Here is a 22,120-nt window from a genome sequence, read left to right as displayed (position 1 = left end):
GGGGAGTTATCTGTGATGTGCGACATTGTCTGTTTTTGGCCACAGCCACATGTGGGATCCTTTCATTGGCCCCGGGTATGAAGGCTGGCTCCATGTTGACCTTGACCCATTCAGAAATCTGGCCAGAAGGGCCCATGTCAAATCAAAACCAGGTACACGTGTGGCTGGGTCATTTATAAGAGACTGGTTTCTAACAACAGCTGCATACCATTCTTTGATGTTGCAGTCACGCTGACGTTGCAAAGAAGCGTGGGCAAGGCAAGCGGGCCCAGATGAGTGCCACGGCAACAAACGTGCTCTTGGGTGGTCGAAGAGAACCGTGCATTGTGATAGGCTCGGGTTGTCCTGATCTTCTCAACTATTCTGGGTTTAGCATCCTCACAATGGATGTGTGGAGGAGTGATGTTGCTTAACATGCGGAGCCACAGCTCTAGCGTGAGTCAAATTGTCCCAGTTACAGTGTGTATGGCTGAATACAGTTGTGTGTCAACCAACTTGATGCGAGACGAAGGGACCCAGACTGGAGCACAGTATTCTGCTGCAGAGTAACAGAGGCTAAACTGTCTGATTGGAAAGTTTGAGCATTTGCATCCCACAAAGTGTGAAGTGCCAGCCAATTTGCTTAGAAGGTTGTGATGTGGCCTCTCCTTAGCCACAGTTTTCCTCAGGTGGTTAAGATATCTTAAAGATTTATCAGGGTTACTCCAAGAGACTGGGTGTGATTTATGTTTCAAGCGATGTCCATTGAGAAAGATATTCAGTTCTTGGACGACTCTGGCATTGTAAAGATGGAAGACACTCAAAATTGTCTTGGTCACACTTGACTGTAAATGCCACCAACTACGATATTCAGCCATCTTAATCAAGCCAGGAATTAAGGCATCTTCAAGTTCTGGGAATGACTCTGCTTGGACACCTAAGCAAATATCATCTGCATACGTGAACTTATGGGACTGGGTAAGCAAGCTGACGGTCACTTGTGAAAAGGTTGAAAAGTTTCAGTGCCAGCACAGAGCTTTGCGGTAGACTGTTGGTTTGTCTTTTCCACACAGTAGTTCTGTCTTCTATGTGCACTCAGAAATGTCTATTGTGGAGGGAGAGGGTCAATAACATTGATTACCCATGCAGGGAATACTCTTGACAGTTTGACTAGACTGTGTCACATGCTGTGTGCTAGACTGTGTCACATGCTGTGTGCTAGACTGTGTCACATGCTGTCAGGTCCAGAAATATGGCTCCCATCTTTGGGTTATTCTGAAAACCTTTTTTCAATGAAAGTTGTCAAAGCTAGCACTAGACCATGCTCCAACCTGTCTGAAAGTCCCGTTGCTCGATGCTGAGAATTGACTCCATTTCTGGGGAGATGTACTGAAGAAATGAGACGCACTCTAACTCCTTGAATGGCATGGACACTAGAGATATTGGTTGATACAGACATAATGTTGCAAGCTCTTCCTGGTTTCAGGAAAGCAATGACTTGACATTCACCATGCCTTCAGAAGTCACTTTTCAGTGATTACTTGCATGAAGAACTGTGCCAGCCACTGACGGACATGAGTCCGAGGTGCTTCAAGAACTCTGGTGATATGTTGTCACAGCCAGTAGCAAAGCACTCCTAATATTACTCAGTCTTTTGTCTAACTCTGTGGCTGTGAACAGCTGTATGAATTGGTGAGTGGTGGTTCTTTTCTTTGAAACTTGACGCTATTCATTATGGACTTGTCATCTGACTTGGTTCTCATTTAGGGCCTTTGATACGTTCAGCAGACAGCTGGCAGCTTGGTTTGGCGTGATGGGTGGTCAGCTTAGGGCTGGTGGTTGCTGAACTGCGCCGAGATGATGAATCAAATTCCAGCACTTTCAACTTGAATGAGTGACGTCTAGATTCAGTATTTCAGCTTCCCATCATCTAGCAGCAGCCAGTGACTTGATTAAGTGATCAACAATATCTGGCTCACCATAGGATTCATGCATGGTAGCATGCCTTGGTGCCACCAGGCAAGTTTGGACTCCTGCTGTCATAGGCAGCCACTAATGGGCTGGGTGCTGAGGAGAAACATTTTGGGAATGTCCCCGTAATAAATTAGCAGTAGAGAACTATACTATTCTTATCCAAGTACCAATAAAAAGACCTTAATTTCTCAAACATCTAGCTGTTGGCATTTTCCAACTGAATGACCCTGTTCTTTGGTACGAGCCACCTCTCATCTTTGGGTTTGAGTTCAGATAAAGTCAAAAGTGACTGTCACTAATCTTGGGCACTGTTCATCAGTTCAGGCAAAATAAGAAGTTAGTGGGTTCAGTTCAGACCATCTCTGAGGTTGGAACAAACCACAATGGGGGCCCAGGTTTGCTTTGGGGTGTTTGATTTGATTTAGGAGAGGTAGTACAGTGGTGTGTGTACACTTTCCATTTTGACTTGCCCTGTCTACAGCAGCTGGAGTCCAGTAGCTTAAACTAGAACGCATATATATGGCTTGCACTTACCAGCCTAGTAAGCAAAGGGCTGAGAGGCTACTTTGCTCACATTCTAAATATGGACAAGGCCATTGTCTATCTCTGGTTATATGTGTAGGCAATATTTTAATACAAATGTGGGTGTGGTGGAACTACAGTCCTTTAAAGAGCTTGCTACATTAATACATTAATTTCTCCGCTTGTTTTCTGTTAAAGAAATGTGATAGTGATGCATCCCTAACTCCTTCCACATGCTTTCACCTGCTTAATCCCTCCCAGAATAAAATTTATTTTTTGTTGCTGAAATTGGCTCCATGGAGTTTTGGGGCTTTTTTCCTTAGAGATTTTCTCCAAAACAGATTGAAAATGAGACTACAGTGTTGCTGCTTTTAGCCTTGATTTATTAACAGTGCAGGTTATCTGACACATGCTGCGTTTGCATTATCTGAGTAGAAAATAACCTGCCAGTACACTAGCAAGGCAAAGAACTACAATTTATTTTGCCAGCATAAAGATGGACTAAATTATGACTATGAAATGGGCATTGTGACAAGTCTGCAAAGCTTGCCTGACTCCCGGTCTGACAGGTCAGACAAGGAATAGCTTCAGTTTGTAGAGTGTGTTCATAATTTTCCTGCCCTACAAGTTATGGGTTTGCTGCTTTAATTGTCCCCTTGGGAGGAAGGCAGTGAACAGCATCATACTATTTAGCCATTGAGCCAGCTATTGGATCAATGTCTAGTGAAGCACTTTGATGTAGGAAGGTAGGGGGTGGGGAATGTCTTAAATATTCTGCCTTCGTGGGTGGGATTCCTTCTGAAGTTAAGGAGACAAGGAAGGCATTTTAAAAATGTAACTTTCATTGTGAGGAAATCAACATATTAAGAACATGTCACTGACACTGAAAAGCTACTGAATTCCCAGGACCCTGATTATAGAGCACACCTGCCAACATTTGAATACTATAAATAGGGACATTTGAGCTCCAGCTCCTCTAAAAGGTTGCCTTGTGTCTTGAGACTGTTTTCAAGATCAGATGTTGCATTTAATTTAGCATGGCTATGCAATGCTGTGTGTCGGTCTGTCTGTACTCCATTGATACAAGCTGGTGTAGCTGTATGTTACTTGACATGGTTTTTTACTAGTAAAAACAGTTTAAAACATGAGCAAGCTTGTAGTATAAATCTGCCCTTGGGAAGAAAAATAGATGCTGTTTTTAGCTTAAAAGAAGTAAAGTGATCTGAAAAAGCTTTTTGGCGATTGGGGAAAAAAATTGTCTCTGAGACTATTCACTCCTTAGTGGGGATAATTGACACGTTTATATTTTTGTTACAAACTTTCATCTTAGGTAGACAAACAATATTCTGATTAAATACAAACAAAAGAGTAGAACGCCATTTCAATGAGTTTAAAATTGAAGCACAAACCAACAAAGGGAAGGAATGTCAAAATCTCCAAAAGAGATTCAACAACTCTGTTCTTCTGAGTTGATTTTTTTTTTTTCCCCTTAGGGCATGTTTACATTGCAGTTAAAAACCCACAACTGGTCCGTGCCAGCTGACTCGGGCTCGCAGGGCTTGGGATAAGGGGATGTTTAGTTGAGGTGTAGATGTTTTGGCATGGCTGGGGTCCAGGCTCTGGGACTCTGTGAGGTAAGAGGATTCCAGAGCATGGGCTCCAGCCTGAGCCTGAGGGCAGGACTACCTCTCTAGTCAATCTAAGCTACGCAATTTGAGTTATGTTATTAGTGTAACTCAAGTTGACGTAGCTTAGATCTACCTACCACGGGGACTACACTACGCTATGTCGACCGGAGATGCTCTCCCGCTGACATTGCTTCCACCTCTCATTGATGTGGAGTACAGAAACCGATGGGAGAGCGTTCACCCATCGATAGAGCATGTCTTCATTAGACCCACTAAATCGATGCCCCTGCATCTATTGCAGCAGTGCTGATTTAGCTCCATAGTGAAGACAAGCTCTCAATGTCTACACTGCAATTAAACAGACCCATAGCCCAAGCCCCTTAGCCTGAGTCAAATGGCACAAGCCAACCGAGGGTGTCTAATTTCAGTGTAGACATACCCTAGTCATGTAATTTCCTTGATGACTGTTTGTTTGCTTTTCACCTCTGTTATTGTGTCTGGTGCTGCTGCGTCTCTGGCTCAGCACAATAAACCCGGTTCAAGCTTGTTTTTATAACTGACTTTAGAGGCATATCTGTCTTATTCCCTGGCCCTAAGAATTATTTTTAAAATATTTGCTCATCCATCATCACCTCTGTAGATTTCACAGAAGCAACATTTTTAACCCTCTTTTGGCCTCTCCCTTCTACCTGCCACTATTTCTTTTAGCAAATTTCCCAAAATAATAATCTTGAGGATTTTCAGGTGTGTTTTAGATCAGGGATTTACACCACTGGCATTAAATTAGATTATAGCTTTGGAATGAATACGGGATACTGTAGCATTGAAAAGACAGAATAAAAACATACGTCTTTATTCCCTGCCTGTTTACCCTACTTTACCTACCCAAAGGGAAAGTGCTCATCTCTTCTCTCTGCATGTTTAGTTAATTGAATAGTCAGTCTTCTGCTTTTTTTTTTATTATGAACATGTAATAAAGAGCAGAAATAGAGAGTTTGGAGATGGGTGATGAAAATGTAGGGAAAGAGTAAAAAGATTAGGACTGTTTAATTTAGTTAGGGGATGTGAGAGGTGTGTATGAAATAATAAATGACATAGAAAAAGTAAATTGGGCAATCCCATTTATTAAAATGCATTAAGGGAGCATGCAATATAAATTAAAAAGCAGTGAATAAAAACAAATACAAGAAAATAGCCTTTTCTATACACATGTATAACCTGTGGAACTCGCTGCCACAAGATTGAGTCAAAATGTTTAGGGGGATTCTAGGAAACTATTATATAGATAATAAGAATATCCATTTGGATTTGGCAGGAAAGAGTAGAAGATGTATAAAACTCACATGCTTGAGGTCATAAGTCAACTTTTAATGGTCAGAATTTAGGAAGCAACTCTTTTTATGGCCAGGTTATTCCATAATTGTCCACTCTGGGGTTCTGCACTTTCCTCTTAAAAACTTTTTTACTGCCAGTGCCTGAGAGGACACAGAACTAAATGGATGACTGATCTGAACTGGTACAGCAAGTTCTGTGTTCCTGACTTCATACTGAATCCTCATTTATTGCAAACTTGGACTTGAAACCAGCAGAATCAAACTGGCCATGATTATGCAATTGGGTAGAGTGAGAGAGTGGAATTCCGGATTACAACAGCTCTGTTAGTCCTCTGCACTCCTTATTGCTGCCTTTTTGCCCTGCTTATTTTCCTTCTAGGTTAATTTGTAGGGTTATTGCATGCCCTGAAAATATGCAGGTTATTGCAAGAAGAAGAGCTGTAGAATTTCTTGTTAACTCCATGAGGTTTTAGTAATGAGAATCATTGTGGAGTTAAATCTAGTACAAGGGTTCTCAAATTTCATTGCACCGTGACCCCCTTCTGACTACAAAAATTACTACACGACCACAGGAGTGGGGACTGAAGCCTGAGCCCACCCGAGCTCACTGCCCAGGGTGGAGTCCTGACCCACAGTTTGAGAACCACTGATCTAGTATTTCAATTTCAAGATACAGTATCTCACAACTCTGTGCCTTTGTCAGATAGTATGGTATTTCCTCTTTCTCCTTTTGTATCCCTCCCTTGGTCTCAAGACTTCCTTACCCAAAATGTGATGATTACCTTGTCTGAGGACTGTGTAAGATTCTCTTTCAAGCTAGTTGCTGGTACTTGGTCAGAAAGATGGGTACAAATTGCTTTTTAAGTTGAATTGCTCAGTTTAGTGCTGCCTGGTCCTTTTCCTCTCCTTCACCTCTCCCCATGGGTTTTGGCTTTGAGTTTAGGTTTGGGCAAGATCATGTGACAGAATCCAGGTAGCAATTTGTAGCTTTTCCCAAAAATACCTTTTTAAATCACAAATTCTTTAGGGAGAAGAAAATGGAGGCAGAAAAGCATATGAGCTGGCTTATTACAGCTAGCCTTGGAACGAACTAGTGTCATGAATCTTGATTTTAAAATGTTTTTGTTTTTAGTGAAGTCAGTTTCCTTCACTTTGGGCTCAACAGTAAGCTGTCTTATTCAGTGTTGTTAGGACAGTGTCGTCTCTGAGAATACTGAAATGGGCTATGATTTTACTTATACAGCTGAGATCAATGAAGATTCTTGCAGTTGTAACCTGAAACTTTTGAGACCAAGCATTGCAACGGTGGTGTTCACAATTCCTGAATTGCTGAAGTTGGCTACAAACCTAATCACTGATTGATTAAATTACCAGCCTTTACTTAACTTTAACTTATATCTTTGAAAAATTTAAATGAGCAGGTATTCTAGTTGTTCAAAATGGACCTAAGAGGATGTACCAATGGATAATAAAAACTAGATTTAGCATCCATCTTGATTCAGTATGCGAAAAGTGCTAAATTATGTTGAAATTATTTCTAAATCTTTCTTGAAACTTTAACGTCAATGGAATTGAAAGTTGAGAACTATCTGATTAGCCCCTTGTGTCAGAGGAAGTGCAGAATGGGGCTGCACACAGACCCTGCCATGGGGGGGAAGGAGACAGATGGGGTAATGGGGGGATATACAGAACCCTGGGATGAGGGTGGGTTGGAAGTGGGGCTGCAGGGAGCCCTTGAAATAGAGGGGGATGGGAAGATGGCAGAAAGAGAGAGAGAGAGCTTGGCCGGGGGGAATGTAGGGATACAAGGACACTGTACAACTTCACTGTTGCATCCGATGAAGTAAGCTGTAGCTCACGAAAGCTTATGCTCTAATAAATTTGTTAGTCTCTAAGGTGCCACAAGTACTCCTTTTCTTCTTGCGAATACAGACTAACACGGCTGCTACTCTGAAAGGACACTGATGGATGCAGTGTATTTGGCCTTCAGAAGCAACAAAGCGTGCGACCCTCTAGTTCAGGGGTGGCCAACCTGTGGCTCCAGAGCCACATGCGGCTCTTCAGAAGTTAATATGCGGCTCCTTGTATAGGCACCGACTCCGGAGGCTGGAGCTACAGGTGCCAACTTTCCAACGTGCTGGGGGGTTGCTCACTGCTCAACCCCTGGCTCTGCCACAGACCCTGCCCCCAGTACACTCCTTCCTGCCCCTGAGCCTGCCATGCCCTTGCTTCTCTCCCCTCCCGCGCCTCCCGCATGCCACGAAACAGCTGATCAAAAGGTGCGGGGAGGGAGGGAGAGACGCTGATTGGCGGGGCTGCAGGTGGGTGGGAGCCACTGGGAACGGGGCGGTGGGAGATGATGGGGGGCGGCTGATGTAGTACTGTGGCTCTTTGGCAATGTACATTGGTAAATTTTGGCTCCTTCTTCGGCTCAGGTTGGCCACTCCTGCTCTAGTTATTCTTGTTTATAAAATGTATGCCTTCCTGTTCTTTCACAGCTTAGTCTGTATTTGTCATGACTGTCTGTCTGCTTTGATTTCAGAGGGCTCTTTTCTGTTGATTATGCATGTGAAAGCTCAAGTTTAAGATTCATGGGTGATTTATGCATGCCTCACTAAAAGAATAGCCCCAGAGACTTTCTCTTCATTTAGTTATAACTCTAACAAAGGGGTTGGAGACATGTTCCTAGGATCACTTGATGAGGAATGTTACTTTGAGCAACCTCAGAATTTTCTTATTTATGTGCATAACTTAAGCACCAAACATCAGAGGTGGTAATTACAGCTTGTTAGTAAAGTGTAAATTTTTAGCTTAGCTATAAGAACATGGTTTGAATTTGGCATGGCTGACCTCGAAATAGTACAAGAATGCTTCACTTAGTCACTAAGTCTGTGAGGCAGCATGACTGATACTTTTTTGTTTCACAGTGAATTGATTTTCAGCAGCTCTAGCATGCTGTCCATTAATAATACATGAAGAGTAAAATTTACTTTGGTAGGTAAAATACATTGATATTGTCCCTCCTTAATCTTCAGTGCTGTAAATGAATTTCGTGTAGCTCACGAAAGCTTATGCTCAAATAAATTTGTTAGTCTCTAAGGTGCCACTAGTACTCCTTTTCTCCTTCATTACTGCTTCTCCTGCTTTAGGATTTATCGTGTGCCAAAATTGCAGGCCCGGGTGTTGGTAGTACTTGAACTGGGAGAACTAAAAGCCGCAAGCCTCTGTGTTCCCAGATTGGTGCCAAGACACTAAGGCTATGGCTACACTACAGAGCTTACAATGGCACAGCTGCTGGCACAGCTGTGCTGCTCTCATGCTGCTAGTGCAGATGTTCTAAGCTGATGGCAGAAGCTCTCCCGCCAACATTGTGCTGTCCACGTTGGTGCTTAGGTCAGTGTAACTTGCATCACTTGGGGCGGGGGGGGGGGGGGGGGAACAGCTTACTCACACCCCTGAGTGACATACCTTATACAGACATAAGCTGTAGTGTGTACATAGCCAAGTAAATAGTAGGGTCAGGACCCACCTTTCAGTTCTGCTTGTCATGCTCTGAGAAAATAGTTGAGCAAGTAGAGTGTGATTTCTACATATCTAAATTTCTTCTAACCTTTTCCCCCAAGCTTTTGTTCAGCTCCCTAGTGCAATTTTAATAGTCATTTGTCATCACTGCTCTGTCAGTGTTTCTTTAACAAAAATGCTATTAACTTAAATGCTGCCTTTGTAAAATTTAGTATATATCCAAGGTATGTTGACTGTAGAACAGTGTGTAGTTTTAAAGAAAAAAAAACACAGGCTTTAAATTCAAATTATATTTGAAGGAAGCAAATTCTAAAGCTTTTGTAGTCAGGAGAAAAGATGCCTTCTCTTAGAGCAAAAATCTCATGACATGTCTCCTTGGGAAACCTATAGCTGGTCTCTGAGTCAGAGCTGCTCTTTATCCCAGCAACCTAATTCCTCTTCCTCCTGACTCTGGTTCCAAAGGATTGGAGCTGGGGCACTGTATTGGGGACTTTTATGATGAGCTAATGGGTCTCATGATTCTAAATGCTGGATTCCAAGAGAACTGAGGTGGGTGTTTACTTGTTAGCTCTCTGAGTCTAACAAACTCTGCTGATCTATCTTAGCTTTTCAGTTCAAATCATTTTAAAAAGCTTTCTAAGTCCGAAGTCCCTTACTGACTTGCAGTTAGCTCTCTTGCTAGTCTAAATTTGTTTTCACTGGGCTGTTGCAACACTTTAAAAATACTTGACTTAAAACTGTACAAGGCATAGAATGATTACATCTGTGCTTGGTGGTGTTAGTAATGCTGTTAAGGGCTTTGTTTTTCATTCTTAAAATAGCTCTTTAGTTTAAAGCTCAAGCTGAACACAGTAGTGTTTAATGTCATCGTGAATTGTCTCAATGCTTTAGCTTCAGACTCGAGATTTCTTTCAGTAGGAAATAGTCTTCTAAAACGTGGGAAGTGCCTGACTCCCTCTGAGAATATTCGTGTTGTAGTTGTATGGGACTTTTATTGTACTGTATTTTCTGTACAGCAGTTTCTTTACAAATTCTTTATTCTGTGGGATTTAAAATGTGTATTTTTTGTTGTCTAATGGTTTTATATACAGGCTTAATCCAAAGGCAGAAAACACAGAAGCACATACTGCATCCATGTTTGGGAAAAGATAGTTACTACGGACAAAGGGGATAAACATCGACAATACAAGAAAGATGAGTATGTTAAAACCAAGTGGGCTTAAGGCTCCTACCAAGATCAGCAAGCCTGGAAGTACAGCATTGAAAACATCTGCATCTGTTGCTGCTGGTAATGAAGATTTTAACATCTTAACACTTTTTTTTCTTAAGTATCCTTTCTTCTAACAAAAACTAATCTGAAGGTTGCGGTTGAATTCTTGTATATCTGGTCTAACTGAACTGATGTGTTCAGTACACAGTAAAATCTGAATTTACAAGCTGGGCATAATTCTGAGTTCATAAGAAAAATGCATTTTAAAAAACTTAAAGGATTAGTTTATTTCCTTGAATATTACTCCATTTACCTAGTGATATAATGTTCAAAGAATTGATCGCTCTAAGGAAGAGCATTCTATTTCGGAGTGTGCCACGCTTCCAGACTTGTGAATTGTGAGCATATCACTCATAACAAATTAGGGATACCTGGAATGCAGCTGACATGTCATTTTGTGGCACATTATTGGTTATGTGAGGTCTGAGGTATGTGTTCGCCAGTATAGCCAACTGCTGTTTGTTTGCCTCTCAGTACAGTAATCTCTTAAAGTGATCATGCCATAATACAAGGCTTCAAGCCTTTTTGACAGTAATATACAATTTTACATTCTAGCTCGTAAATTTTAATTTAGTGCCATAGTATTGTGTATTTTTATTTTTGATCTTTTAGAATGTTCCGGCTATTGAGTAAAATATGCTGGTACTTTAGAGTCTTAGAAACAAACATTAATTTCTGTATACATACAAATATTGAAAAGGCTTGAGGCCCAAAGCTCTCATCTTCTCAAAGCAGCAATTTTTGCCAAATTGACCATCGATTCAGGCAGCTCAAAAATTGAAGCTGATGATTATTAAATGTATCCCATTTTTAAATGGTCCAAAGGAGAGTAATGAGCTTATGGTTAAAGCATAGGCCTGGGAGTCAGACTCCATGGATTCTAGGCCTGACTCTATGGACTTCCTGTAGGATCAAGCTTTTTTGTACCTCTGTTTCCTCACCTATCAACTGCGGCTAATACTACCTCAGTGGAGGGTTAGACTTAACTTGCTAAAGAGTAGGAGGACTTGAGGCATCTTAGAGACTAACAAATTTATTTGAGCATAAGCTTTTGTGAGCTACAGCTCACTTCATCAGATCAAATAAATTTGTTAGTCTCTAAAATGCCACAAGTCCTCCTTTTTCTTTTTGCGGATACAGACTAACACGGCTGCTACCCTGAAACTTGCTAAAGAGTGTAAAGCATCTTGAGATGTTCAAATTAAATTCACAATAGAAATACAGACTGCAGTGTTCAAAGGCACCTAAGGAGGTCAGGCATCCAATTTCTGCTGGAAGTCAGATCTTAGATACCTTGGACAATCCCAGCACCAAAATGCAATTCTCAGTTATCCAATTCTGATACGTTTATAATGGAACAATATGGTACATATTCAGAATATGCTTAAGCCCAATTCAGAGTTCTGGGGCAAGCAATTTTTCTTGAAGAGTAAGTAAAACATTTTGTTTTATGATAAAGGTGGGCAAGTGGATTTTGTGCAGGGCTGGTAAATTTTCATTAAAACATTGCAAGACTGGATCAAAGGTTGTTTAGTTGTTAATTCCTTAAACTGGTTAAGGAAATGTGAGAATACTGCAATCTCAATATAGCAGTAAGAAAATACATGTTTACTTTCTTCCTTCAGAGTTACATACTGGATATTTCTAAATGGAAACAAGCTCATGATGCATACTGGAATATAAATGTTTTAACTGATATTGCTTCCTTATTGTGTTTTGGCTCCAGCTCCAGCAGAAAAAGCAGTGTCCAGTGAAAAGCCATCAAGCACACCCACCTCGGAGGCACATGATGACTTTGTGGATGACTTCAGAGTTGGGGAGCGTGTTTGGGTCAATGGAAACAAACCTGGCTTTATTCAGTTTCTTGGAGAAACACAGTTTGCTCCAGGACAGTGGGCAGGGATTGTCCTAGATGAACCCATTGGCAAGAATGATGGCTCTGTAGCTGGAGTTCGGTATTTCCAGTGTGAACCTTCACGGGGAATATTTACAAGGCCATCAAAGCTGATGAGAAAAGTGCTGGCAGAAGATGAAGCCAATGGTACACAGACAGCTAATGCTTCTAGAGCTACTTCACCAACCTCCACATCAGCTGTTAGTATGGTGTCTTCTCCCCCTGCAGCAGCTCCCCCTACAGGAATTCCTCAAAAGACTTCTCCACCAGCAGGCAAGGAACACTCTACTCCTACTCAAATTAGCAATCTTTCAAAAACTGCAAGTGAATCTATATCAAACCTCTCTGAAGCTGGGTCTGTAAAGAAAGGAGAAAGAGAACTCAAAATTGGAGATCGAGTTTTGGTAAGTTTTTGGTATGAGTTCATCCCCATATCTCATTTCAATCTAACAACCTATAACTTTTGATATTGTTTAAATCTATTTTTTGTTAATTAGTGTTAAACTATAACCCAGATTCAAATACAGGCTTTCTGCTCTGTTGAGTTATACAGGCTGGAAAGTAAGAAAATTATAATGAGGTGGTCCATGCTGGTGGGGTGGGGATGATCACTGCCCACTACTGCAAGGAATCAGAACCTGTGTATCATATGGGCCCTACACTACTAACAGGTATTGAATATTCTCCTTAGCTTGTACGGTGCGGGACTGTGCTATTGGAGCAGGAGGACCACAATTCCACCATGCCAGGGATGTATGATTCAGATGGCTGTGCAGTATAGCACAATGTCAGCTGTAAAGCCCTAGTGGCTGCAGATTTGTTCTATGCCATGGCTTGGGTAATACAGATACTAGTCTTCAGTTTCCATTTTTGTTTAATAATCAGATTAATATATATAATTTGCTACTGTTTGTCTTTTTATGGCCTACTAAATCAATTTCCATCTCACTTTCATATTGATTTATAATCGTACATTAGAGTCCTATACTGCTGCTGTTACATAATGATGCCACTTATCAACATCCATCTGGAATTTCAGAAATACTGATTTTTAACTGAAATCTTCAGAATTAACATGAATTTCCATGTTGTTTTTTGTGTGTTGACTACTGGGCTAAGTAAAGCTGCTACAGCTCTCTACTTTACCTCATCCCATTATGCCAGAGTATCACAGAACATACGGTGTAGAATTTCTGCACCCTGTGTGGAGATCTCCGAAATACTAATGCAGAACAGAGGCTGGTTTTGCAGTTTTCATTCTATTGTGCTTTGCCAGCGGTCATTAAAACCCTTAATCGTGCTTTAACAAGCTATTTATATTTTCATCATCTTGCTTTAATTTTAAGCAGTACAATAGTGCTAACTATAAACTGCAGACTTGTCAGAGATTTCCGTCCAATCTTTCTTTTTAGTCATTCAGGGCCCAATGTTTCCAGCAAGCTTCTCAACAGTAGAATGCTTAATGGCTCCCATTAGTTATGACAGGTAGCAACAGAAGCAGTCTTTTAAGACCAATGATCACCTGAGGATTAGCTGTTCCGCTACTGATATGCGAGTTTAGTTGGATGCCTTTCATTAAGCTTCAGAACAGAAAACTTTTGTATCACAGTTGTGATTTTTATTTTTTAAAATAGCTTCAAGTTCTCTTATTTGAAATGACCATTTAAAAGCTTTAAAATGCTGTGTATTGATTTTTGGCCTTAGCTTAGTCCAGTGCAATAGAACGTGGTACCTTTTTTGATAACCTCTTTGATGTGCGTCTGCATCATAGAAGACTCCTGGAGAAAGATGTTCAGAGTTGTGGAAGTGGGGTTCAGCTGCTCGAAGTGAGCACCAAACTTTGGTTGTGGGAAGGCCCCACAGAACTGGAATTATGTTCTTACAGGACATTTTAAAAGGCTTCTAAGCACCAAAGTGGTGGATTTAAAATAAAATTGAATTAATATTTGAAGGGTAAACCCCACCAGACTTACAACCATTTGGGTCTGAACTATTGAGTGTGTCCCTTGTATTAATCACTGTTGGAGCAGGACGTATAGCTTGCTGTAACTTTTAGTATTTAAAGTATAGCAAATGAAGAGGCATCTTGTGTTTAAATTTCCATTAGCTAAGACAGGACAGGAATTTGTATTACTGGCACAATCAGCATGTCTGAACATGCTGTGAAAATCTTGTCAAGAAAATTGCATGGATGTTGTTGTTGTTTTGTTTGTGGTGATACCATAAAAGTAATGATTCTGTAATGAAAAGGTGGATTGACAAACAAGGATACAATTTCTAGGAGATTATTCAATGTACCAAGTGAATGGTGAGCTACTGGTCCAATTCCCCCAAAGTTTACTAGTGACTAAAAAGGAATTAGGGGTATCTTTATTGTCTCATGGATTTTTTTTAAGTGTGTGTGTGTGTGTGTGTGTGTGTGTGTGTGTGTGTGAGTGTGAGAGAGAGACAGAGAGAGAGAGCGATCTTCATAAAGAATCTCTCTCTGCTAGTCTTAGCTACTTAAACACTGACAATCTAGTTAGTTGGTGCTCTAAGTCATTGCCTGAGTAGCTTGCAGTCTAATTAGACCAATCACACAGAATCTTCCTCTGTATTCCTATGTGTTTCATCTTGAAATATATGATGGGATGGTGATAGCATTTTGCAGACATGGATGAACATGTTTGCACTTCATGGAGGGGGGAGGGAGGGAATTTTCAGGGGGAATTTGACAGGAGGGGGTGGTTGCTAGGCATCCCAGAATAGAGAGGGAGCTCTAAGCATATGGGCAGTATGGAAGAAGGTGCAGAAGAGTAATATGAAGTGAAAGGTGGGGCTTGGCTCACTGGCAGAGTGAAGCTGAGGAGCTTTTGTTTTTGTTGTGTCAATAAAAATTAAAGATCCACCATTTAACCCTCCTTCCCCATTTATCGGCTCTGACTTTATCAGGAAGTTGACTCCTGCCTTCGCTTCTCCAACACTGCCAGCCTTCATTGCCCATTCATTAGTCCAGTGGTTCTCAACCAGGGGTATGCTTACCGCTGTGGGTACACAGAGGTCTTCCAGGAGGTACATCAACTCATCTAGATATATGCCTAGTTTTACAACAGGCTATGTAAAAAGCATTAGTTAAGTCAGTACAAACTAAAATTTCATACAGACAGTGACTAGTGTATACTGTTCTATATACTATGCACTGAAATGTAAATACAATATTTATATTCCAATTGATGTATTTAATTGGTAAAAATGAGAAAGTAAGCAATTTTTCAGTAACAGCATGCTGTGACACTTTTTTGTATTTTTGTGTCATTTTGTCGGCAAGTAATTTTTAAAGTGAGGTGAAACTTGGAGGTACACAAGACAAATCAGACTCCTGAAAAGGGGTACAGTAATTTGGAAAGGTTGAGAGCCACTGACTTAGTCCGCTTCTCTCTCAAGGACCTTTCTGACCTCCCCCATGCTGCCCCAATGCAAGGGAGAAAAGCTTCTTATCAAAATGTGCATAGCCACCACTTCTCCTCCTCAAGACTCTTCTCTGCCATTATATATACTGAACACTGCAGTCTGACAATGAGTAGTCAGGTGGCAACCTTGAGACTGCTTCTTATGCTCATTTTACCACTACCTCATCTTTCCTGATCCTTGGTTTGCCTTTCATCTTCCTCTTGTCTTGTCAGACTTCTAGATTGTGAGTTCTCTGTGGCAGTGACTTTCTTTTGTACAGTGCCAAGCATGGTGGGACCGTGATCTTTGATTGGGCCCTACAGAGTACTGTAATGCAAATAATAAATAAATTACAACTAAGTACATCGTGCTAGGGTAAAATATAGAAGTTAAAAAATCAATACATTTTTCTGGTTTTTTTTGGTTTTTGTTTTTTTTTTTTGTGTGTGTGGGTCTTTTGTAGCTGAGCTTCAACATTTGCATCAGTGGTGTGTGTGTTTTTAAATCTAACTTCTTGGACTAATCTGTGTTCTAGATGCTAGACTCTGCTCTGCTGATGTCATCCCAAACAATACATTTAAATATTTAAATCTCCAGATTTGATTTCTATAGTACAAAAATAAGTAAACTCAGATGAACATTGCAGCGGCATAAGCCTATTTGGTTTTAAAGGCGCTCTTCCCCACCTCGCCCAATCTATACCCAGCCAGTCCATAACTTTAGAGTTGATGGTCACTGACTGAGTGCTGGCGGCAGACTTGTAGAACTGTTGGTCGGCATCAGTAGGAAAGACCTGCTCTCACCTACTATAACATGCCTGTATGTCTGAATTGGGTGGTATAAATGCAGTCAGACCACTTCAATTTGACGATAGAGCATTGTTGTCTTACCTATAGCAGGGAGGCTACACTGACTTCTTTGGAATATTTATTATTTCACAGTAAGACAAGTTGTGGCATATACAGTTTGGTCTCTTGTCACCTCACTACAGCAATAGTGGTTCTTCCTCCAGGGGACAACTTAACCTCCCAGACCTATTGACCACATACTGACACTCCAGTTCGACTATGCTGTCGCATCTAAAACTGAAATTCCAGCTGCATTCTTCTCAGTTCTTGGCCTGATAGCTGTTTGGAAACTTTTGTAAATGTGGTAGGAATAGTCATGACCTCCTGAAAATTATTAGGAATATATCCTGTGCCTGTTCCTGAATGGGCACACATTCAGAATTACAGAACAAAAATGACAGGTTTCAGAGTAGCAGCCGTTAGTCTGTATTTGCAAAAAGAAAAGGAGTACTTGTGGCACCTTAGAGACTAACGAATTTATTTGAGCATAAGCTTTCGTGAGCTACAGCTCACTTCACCGGATGCATCCGATGAAGTGAGCGGTAGCTCACGAAAGCTTATGCTCAAGTAAATTTATTAGTCTCTAAGGTGCCACAAGTACTTGTTTACTTTTTGTTGTGACACAGTTAAGAGCTCTTTCCCCTACAACATACTTAACACGAAAGCAAGAAAATGAAAAGTTTAACCCATTTTCTGATACCTACTGTCTGTTCCTTCATTGCCACTACTACATACCACTAAAAGAAAAGGAGTACTTGTGGCACCTTAGAGACTAACAAATTTATTTGAGCGTAAGCTTTCGTGAGCTACAGCTCACTTCATCGGATGCATTTGGTGGAAAAAACAGAGAGATTTACATACCACTGACTCACATCACAACCTTAATTCTGCCTTCTAGCATTACTAGCCTTTCAACACCAGCATTACCAAATTACCCCATCCTAACATTACAACCAACAATGTTCGGAGGGGAAGTTTAGTAAAAGCAGTTAGGCATAAGGAGCATTTGAGGAGACAGAGTTAAGGTTGTGGTCCATGGTCTGTGATGTATGCACTGGTAAAATATGTGCCTGTGGGTGAAAGACTGTTTTATAAGTTAGTTTCCTTTCTTCTGTTTCAAGTTTCAAGTACTTAATTGTTTCACAACAGTTTTTTGTGTATTAACTTTGAGGTAGAACTTCATAACACTGCATGTTGCCATATTCAGCTCTCCCAAATACTCCTATTAGGATACTAATCTCTGTCCAAAACAAATATAGATCTAGTCATAGAAGTAGCTTCCATCATACATCAGTCACACAGAGAAGGGAGCCCTGAAGGATCTTATCTTATCTTATCTCAGTGCCTATTAAGAAGGATAGTGATGATGGGAATGTAAGTGTTTGGGGCATGCACTCAGAGACGGTGCTTGTCAAAGGAAGAGAAATGCTACTGCATCAGTTTGGTAGAATTTTGAGGAGATGGCCTAGCTATGTTGACAGTGCAAGCTCACCTGAGAGATCTCACATTAAGTTCATGTTGAACAATATAACTGTGGCTTACCTATATGAACAAGGAGCACAAGAAGCAAAACTCTGAATTGGAAAGGACTGGAGGCTTGCTTTTTCAGTGGGCAGAGAACATCATAAAAGGTTCCTCAAATATCAAAACAGACAGCCAGTACTTCAGGGCATGCAGAGTCTCAGCCAAGTTTGTTCTCATGGATAATAAGAGCTGTAGGAAAATCTGTTTGTTTCAGCAGCCAACAGCATTTTTTCCCTTTTTATTTGAGCGGGGTGGACTCCAGATCACTAACACTAGAAGCAAACATCACAACTGGAAAAATAATCTATTATAATTCATTTTTTCCTTTCTGACACTAATGTTCAAAGTAATTTAGAAATTAAAGAGGGAGACAGATGTCCCATAGTATATCATCCTCTCAGCTCCTTGCTGTCTGTGGTTTCTTTAGATGTGCTTGAAATCCTTTTGAGGTCCTGATAAGCCAGGATCTAAGGGAGCCAGACCAGCAAGTCTGTGCTTAGTTGCCTGGTTGTCTTAAGGAAATTGCAATAATCGTCCAAATTTCTAGCCAGCCAAAGGAAATGCAACATACTAGTTTTTGAGTATTTGTTAAATACTGGAAAACTAAAGTGATGTTTATAAAAGTTGATGATTTTGGTATGACTCCTTTTAATTCTGATCTTATTTATTGTACTAGTGTCTAACTTCTCGATAACAAATAGTTAAACCAAATGGAACCTTTAATTCAGGTGGAATGAGAATTAACATAATAATTAAAACAACATTTTACATCTAAAGTAAATTAGCAGTGGTATTCAAAGAGGAAAAAGTAATAACCACAGGTAGTCCATATTTTGGGATTATTGCAAAATAGAAAATAAATCTGAGTATTTGCCTTTTGAAAAGCTAATTAGTGGCACCTTCTGTTTCATTAAACTACAGCATCATAATTGTATTGTTGGTACAACGTAGCTCTTTTTTTTTTTTTTTTTTAAGAGTAGGAAGGCTGTGAAACCAACTGAAAATGAGAGATTATTTGCAATGGTACCACAAGTACTTTCTATTTGATCCGTAAGAGATAGTGTATCACTTATTTTATGTATTTTTTCCATGAAAGTATCTTATTGTAATAACAGTATTAATGAGAAAATAATTTTGGAGATTCCTCTCTTTCCAGGTGGATAAAATTAATAAAATTGAATTAATATGATCAAATTTTTGGAAATAATCCCTCCATTCTTTTCCCAAAAGGTAAATGCAAAACTAGCAATATGGTTTGAGCAGGCTGGGTGTGTTTAAAGGTCCCTCTAAATTCAGATACATCTACGTCACTTTTTCTTACCCTTCCAAAACTCAGAGAAAAATTAATATCTAAGTCTGGCCTATTCCTGGATGGGTTAGATGCTCTATTCAACAATCTCTTATCAAACTAACCTTCTCAAGGGATTAAAGTTCCTTCATTCATTTAACCAGAGTTACAGCTTTATCATGGTCTAACAAATCTGATGCTTCTGCAGATGAGTGGTAAAGCTGCAACTTGGGCTTGCATCCATGTGGTCACAAATCATTACAATCTAGATTTGCAGGCATATGCCGATGTGGCCTTTTTATAAGAGGGTGTTCGCCTTGTGTGGACTCAGTGAAATCTAATCTAATCTAATCTCTCATTATATCTCATTGCTCACTGTAAATTGCTTGTTGCAGGTTACTTCCTTACAGTGAGATAATGGACATGAATTAATAAGAGAACGTGCTTGCTTGTCAATTTTGTCCCTTGAAATCAGGTGAACCTGTCGGAGAACTATGGGCAACCCTCCCCCCCGCTTGAGGTCTCTGCCAATCCCGATCCCACATATGGTGATCAGTTAGATCCTGAGTAAGATCCAGCCAACCGACCACCTGAGAGAGAGGGAGAGAATACTTGGTGCTTCCTCAGAGCTAGTTAAGGATTTATTTTTATTTTATTTATTTATTAATTTTAAATGAAAACAGGGATCTTGCAGACTTCCAGTTGTTAAAGATGTGTGGGCAAGGTTCAAAGCCAAATTAATATATGTTTTGGAAACTGTTTTGGGGTGAAGGGTATTGTGCTATATATGCTCTATTACCCAAGGGCCAAATTCTACCATGACATCCACAACGTAGTTCTCAGATTTGTATCACTGTATAAGCATTGTGCTTTAAATTCATGTGTTTCTAATTTTCAGCTAAATATGTTCCTCTGGACTACAGTGCCCTATATAAGAGATGGCTTGATTCCCCCCCCAAAATATTTTTTAGCACATTGCACTACTAACACACATTCTTCTCTTTGGCTGTTTACACCCTTCAGCTGTAGCTTGCTTAACTGCAGTATGAATCCATATTTCCTACTTCTTGGCATTCTATGCTAGGTTAACAACCAAAGGCTAGCTAGAAGAAATAATGGCATGGAAAAAAGTTAACTGCCTTACGTACAGATTGCAAGAACTGAATTTGTAGAGATTACAGTGGTTTTTGCAATTGTTACATTTTATAACCATACCCCATGTATTTACTAGATTTTAAGTACACGAGAACATTGCAATCAGCAAGTCAGATGACATTCAACTGGGAATAAACAAAACCAAACTTGACTTTGCCCATAACCCTGGTGATTGTCTATGTAAAATATCATTGTACTTTTAATGTTGCCTTTGAACACACATTAGGGCAAATGTCTTCCTTCTAATTTGCTTAAAGATAAGCCCACACATTTATTTTGCCTTTTTAATTATTGTCACAACAAGGTGTTTGGTTAATTTTAAATTAAATGTGAGACACCAAGATGGAATGACAATTAAGCCATATAAGCAATTAACCTCTTGTATCCACCTATTGATACTTTAAATTTGTTTCTGTACAGAGCCCTAAACTTTTTTTTTTTTGGTGGGGACGGGGGAAGTGGATTTTTTTTCTCCAAGGGGAAGAATGTCCAGGGAACAGTCAGAACAACTTGGACTTAGTTTTACTAGTTTACATATTAGATGGCTCAGAGAGCACTTCTTCTTTGTCTCGTATTGGATCTTTATACTTCTGCAGTGGTAAATTTGTATGAATCTTCTGCACCATGGAATTAGTCCAAGCATTTTCCAAACAATTTCCTCCTCTGCAATTCTATGGAATGCCTTCAGTTACTGACATTTGGATTCACATGTAGTTTTACAGGTTGATGAAAGCCACATTATCAGGAGTTTTTGTTTTGTTTTTTGTTTTTTAAGCAAGCTAAACTATGGGCTCAAGTTCTTTAGCAGATACTTCAGGCAACTAATCAAGCAAAACGTGCTAGTGTTGTGCCAATATTCAAGAAAGGACAAGCAGTATGACCTGGTTAACTATAGGCCAGTTAGCCTGACATCAGTCTGGGCAAAACAATGGAACAGTTGATATGAAATTCAGTTGAAGTCTTAAAGGATAGGAATGTTTTTAATGGTGGTCAACATAATTTTATGGAAGATGGGTCTGGTCAAATCTGATTTTGTTCTCTGAGATTACAAGTTTGGTAGATAAAGGTAACGGCATTGATGTGATATATTTAGATTTTTATAAGGTGTTTCACTTTGTACTGTACAACCTTCTGATTAAAATATTATCACTATACAATATCAATAAAGTACATGTTAAATGGATTAAGACTGGCCTAACTGACTTTTCAAAAAATAGTTGTTAATGGAGAATTATCAAATGGGGTGTTTCTAATGGTGGTTTGCAGGGTTGGTACTAGGCCCGGTTCTGTTCAACACTTTCAGCAATGATCTGGAAGTAAATACGAAATTACTGCTGGTAACATTTGCAGATGATACAAAGATTGACAGAGTGGTTAGTCATTATGGCAGGCAGTCAGAAAGAGATCTGGATTGCTCGCCATACCTACAGAATGGGGGAAACTGTATCTTGGAAAGCAGTGATCCTGAACAGGATATTGAAGTCATGGTGGACAAGCTACTGAACATGAGCTCCCAATATGATGCTGTGGTAAAAAGGATGAATGTGATCGTTGAATGAAGCCACTGCAGTAGTATACTACCGCACTCCACTCCTCCCCCTGTTTAGCAATTCAGAATTATATAAATATGTCTCTTTGCATAGTTTGGTTCATTCACACCCACCTGCTTTCTTCAGGAAGTTTTTGAATGCTTGTAAACTAGAGACGAACATCTTTCTTTCCTTAACATCACATTGGGGTAAATTTATGTAGT

General features: G+C 40.0%; 1 protein-coding gene across 11 annotated transcripts in view; it reads left to right on the top strand.

The window, feature by feature from the left end:
* The window catches only part of CLIP1 (CAP-Gly domain containing linker protein 1), a 112,220-nt gene that overhangs the window by 26,265 nt on the left and 63,835 nt on the right, over nt 1-22,120 (top strand). For all 11 annotated transcript variants that reach the window (XM_043498448.1, XM_038372813.2, XM_038372812.2 and 8 more), the window contains 2 exons: nt 10,051-10,247; nt 11,956-12,527. In XM_043498448.1, the coding sequence (XP_043354383.1) occupies nt 10,154-10,247; nt 11,956-12,527 (666 nt within the window). In that variant the 5' untranslated portion in view covers nt 10,051-10,153. Of the gene's footprint in view, nt 1-10,050; nt 10,248-11,955; nt 12,528-22,120 lie in introns of those variants that run through there.

The sequence above is a fragment of the Dermochelys coriacea genome, chromosome 15 (genome assembly GCF_009764565.3).
Source record: "Dermochelys coriacea isolate rDerCor1 chromosome 15, rDerCor1.pri.v4, whole genome shotgun sequence".
Lineage (NCBI taxonomy): Eukaryota > Metazoa > Chordata > Testudines > Dermochelyidae > Dermochelys > Dermochelys coriacea.
This window is presented reverse-complemented; position numbering and strand designations above follow the sequence as displayed.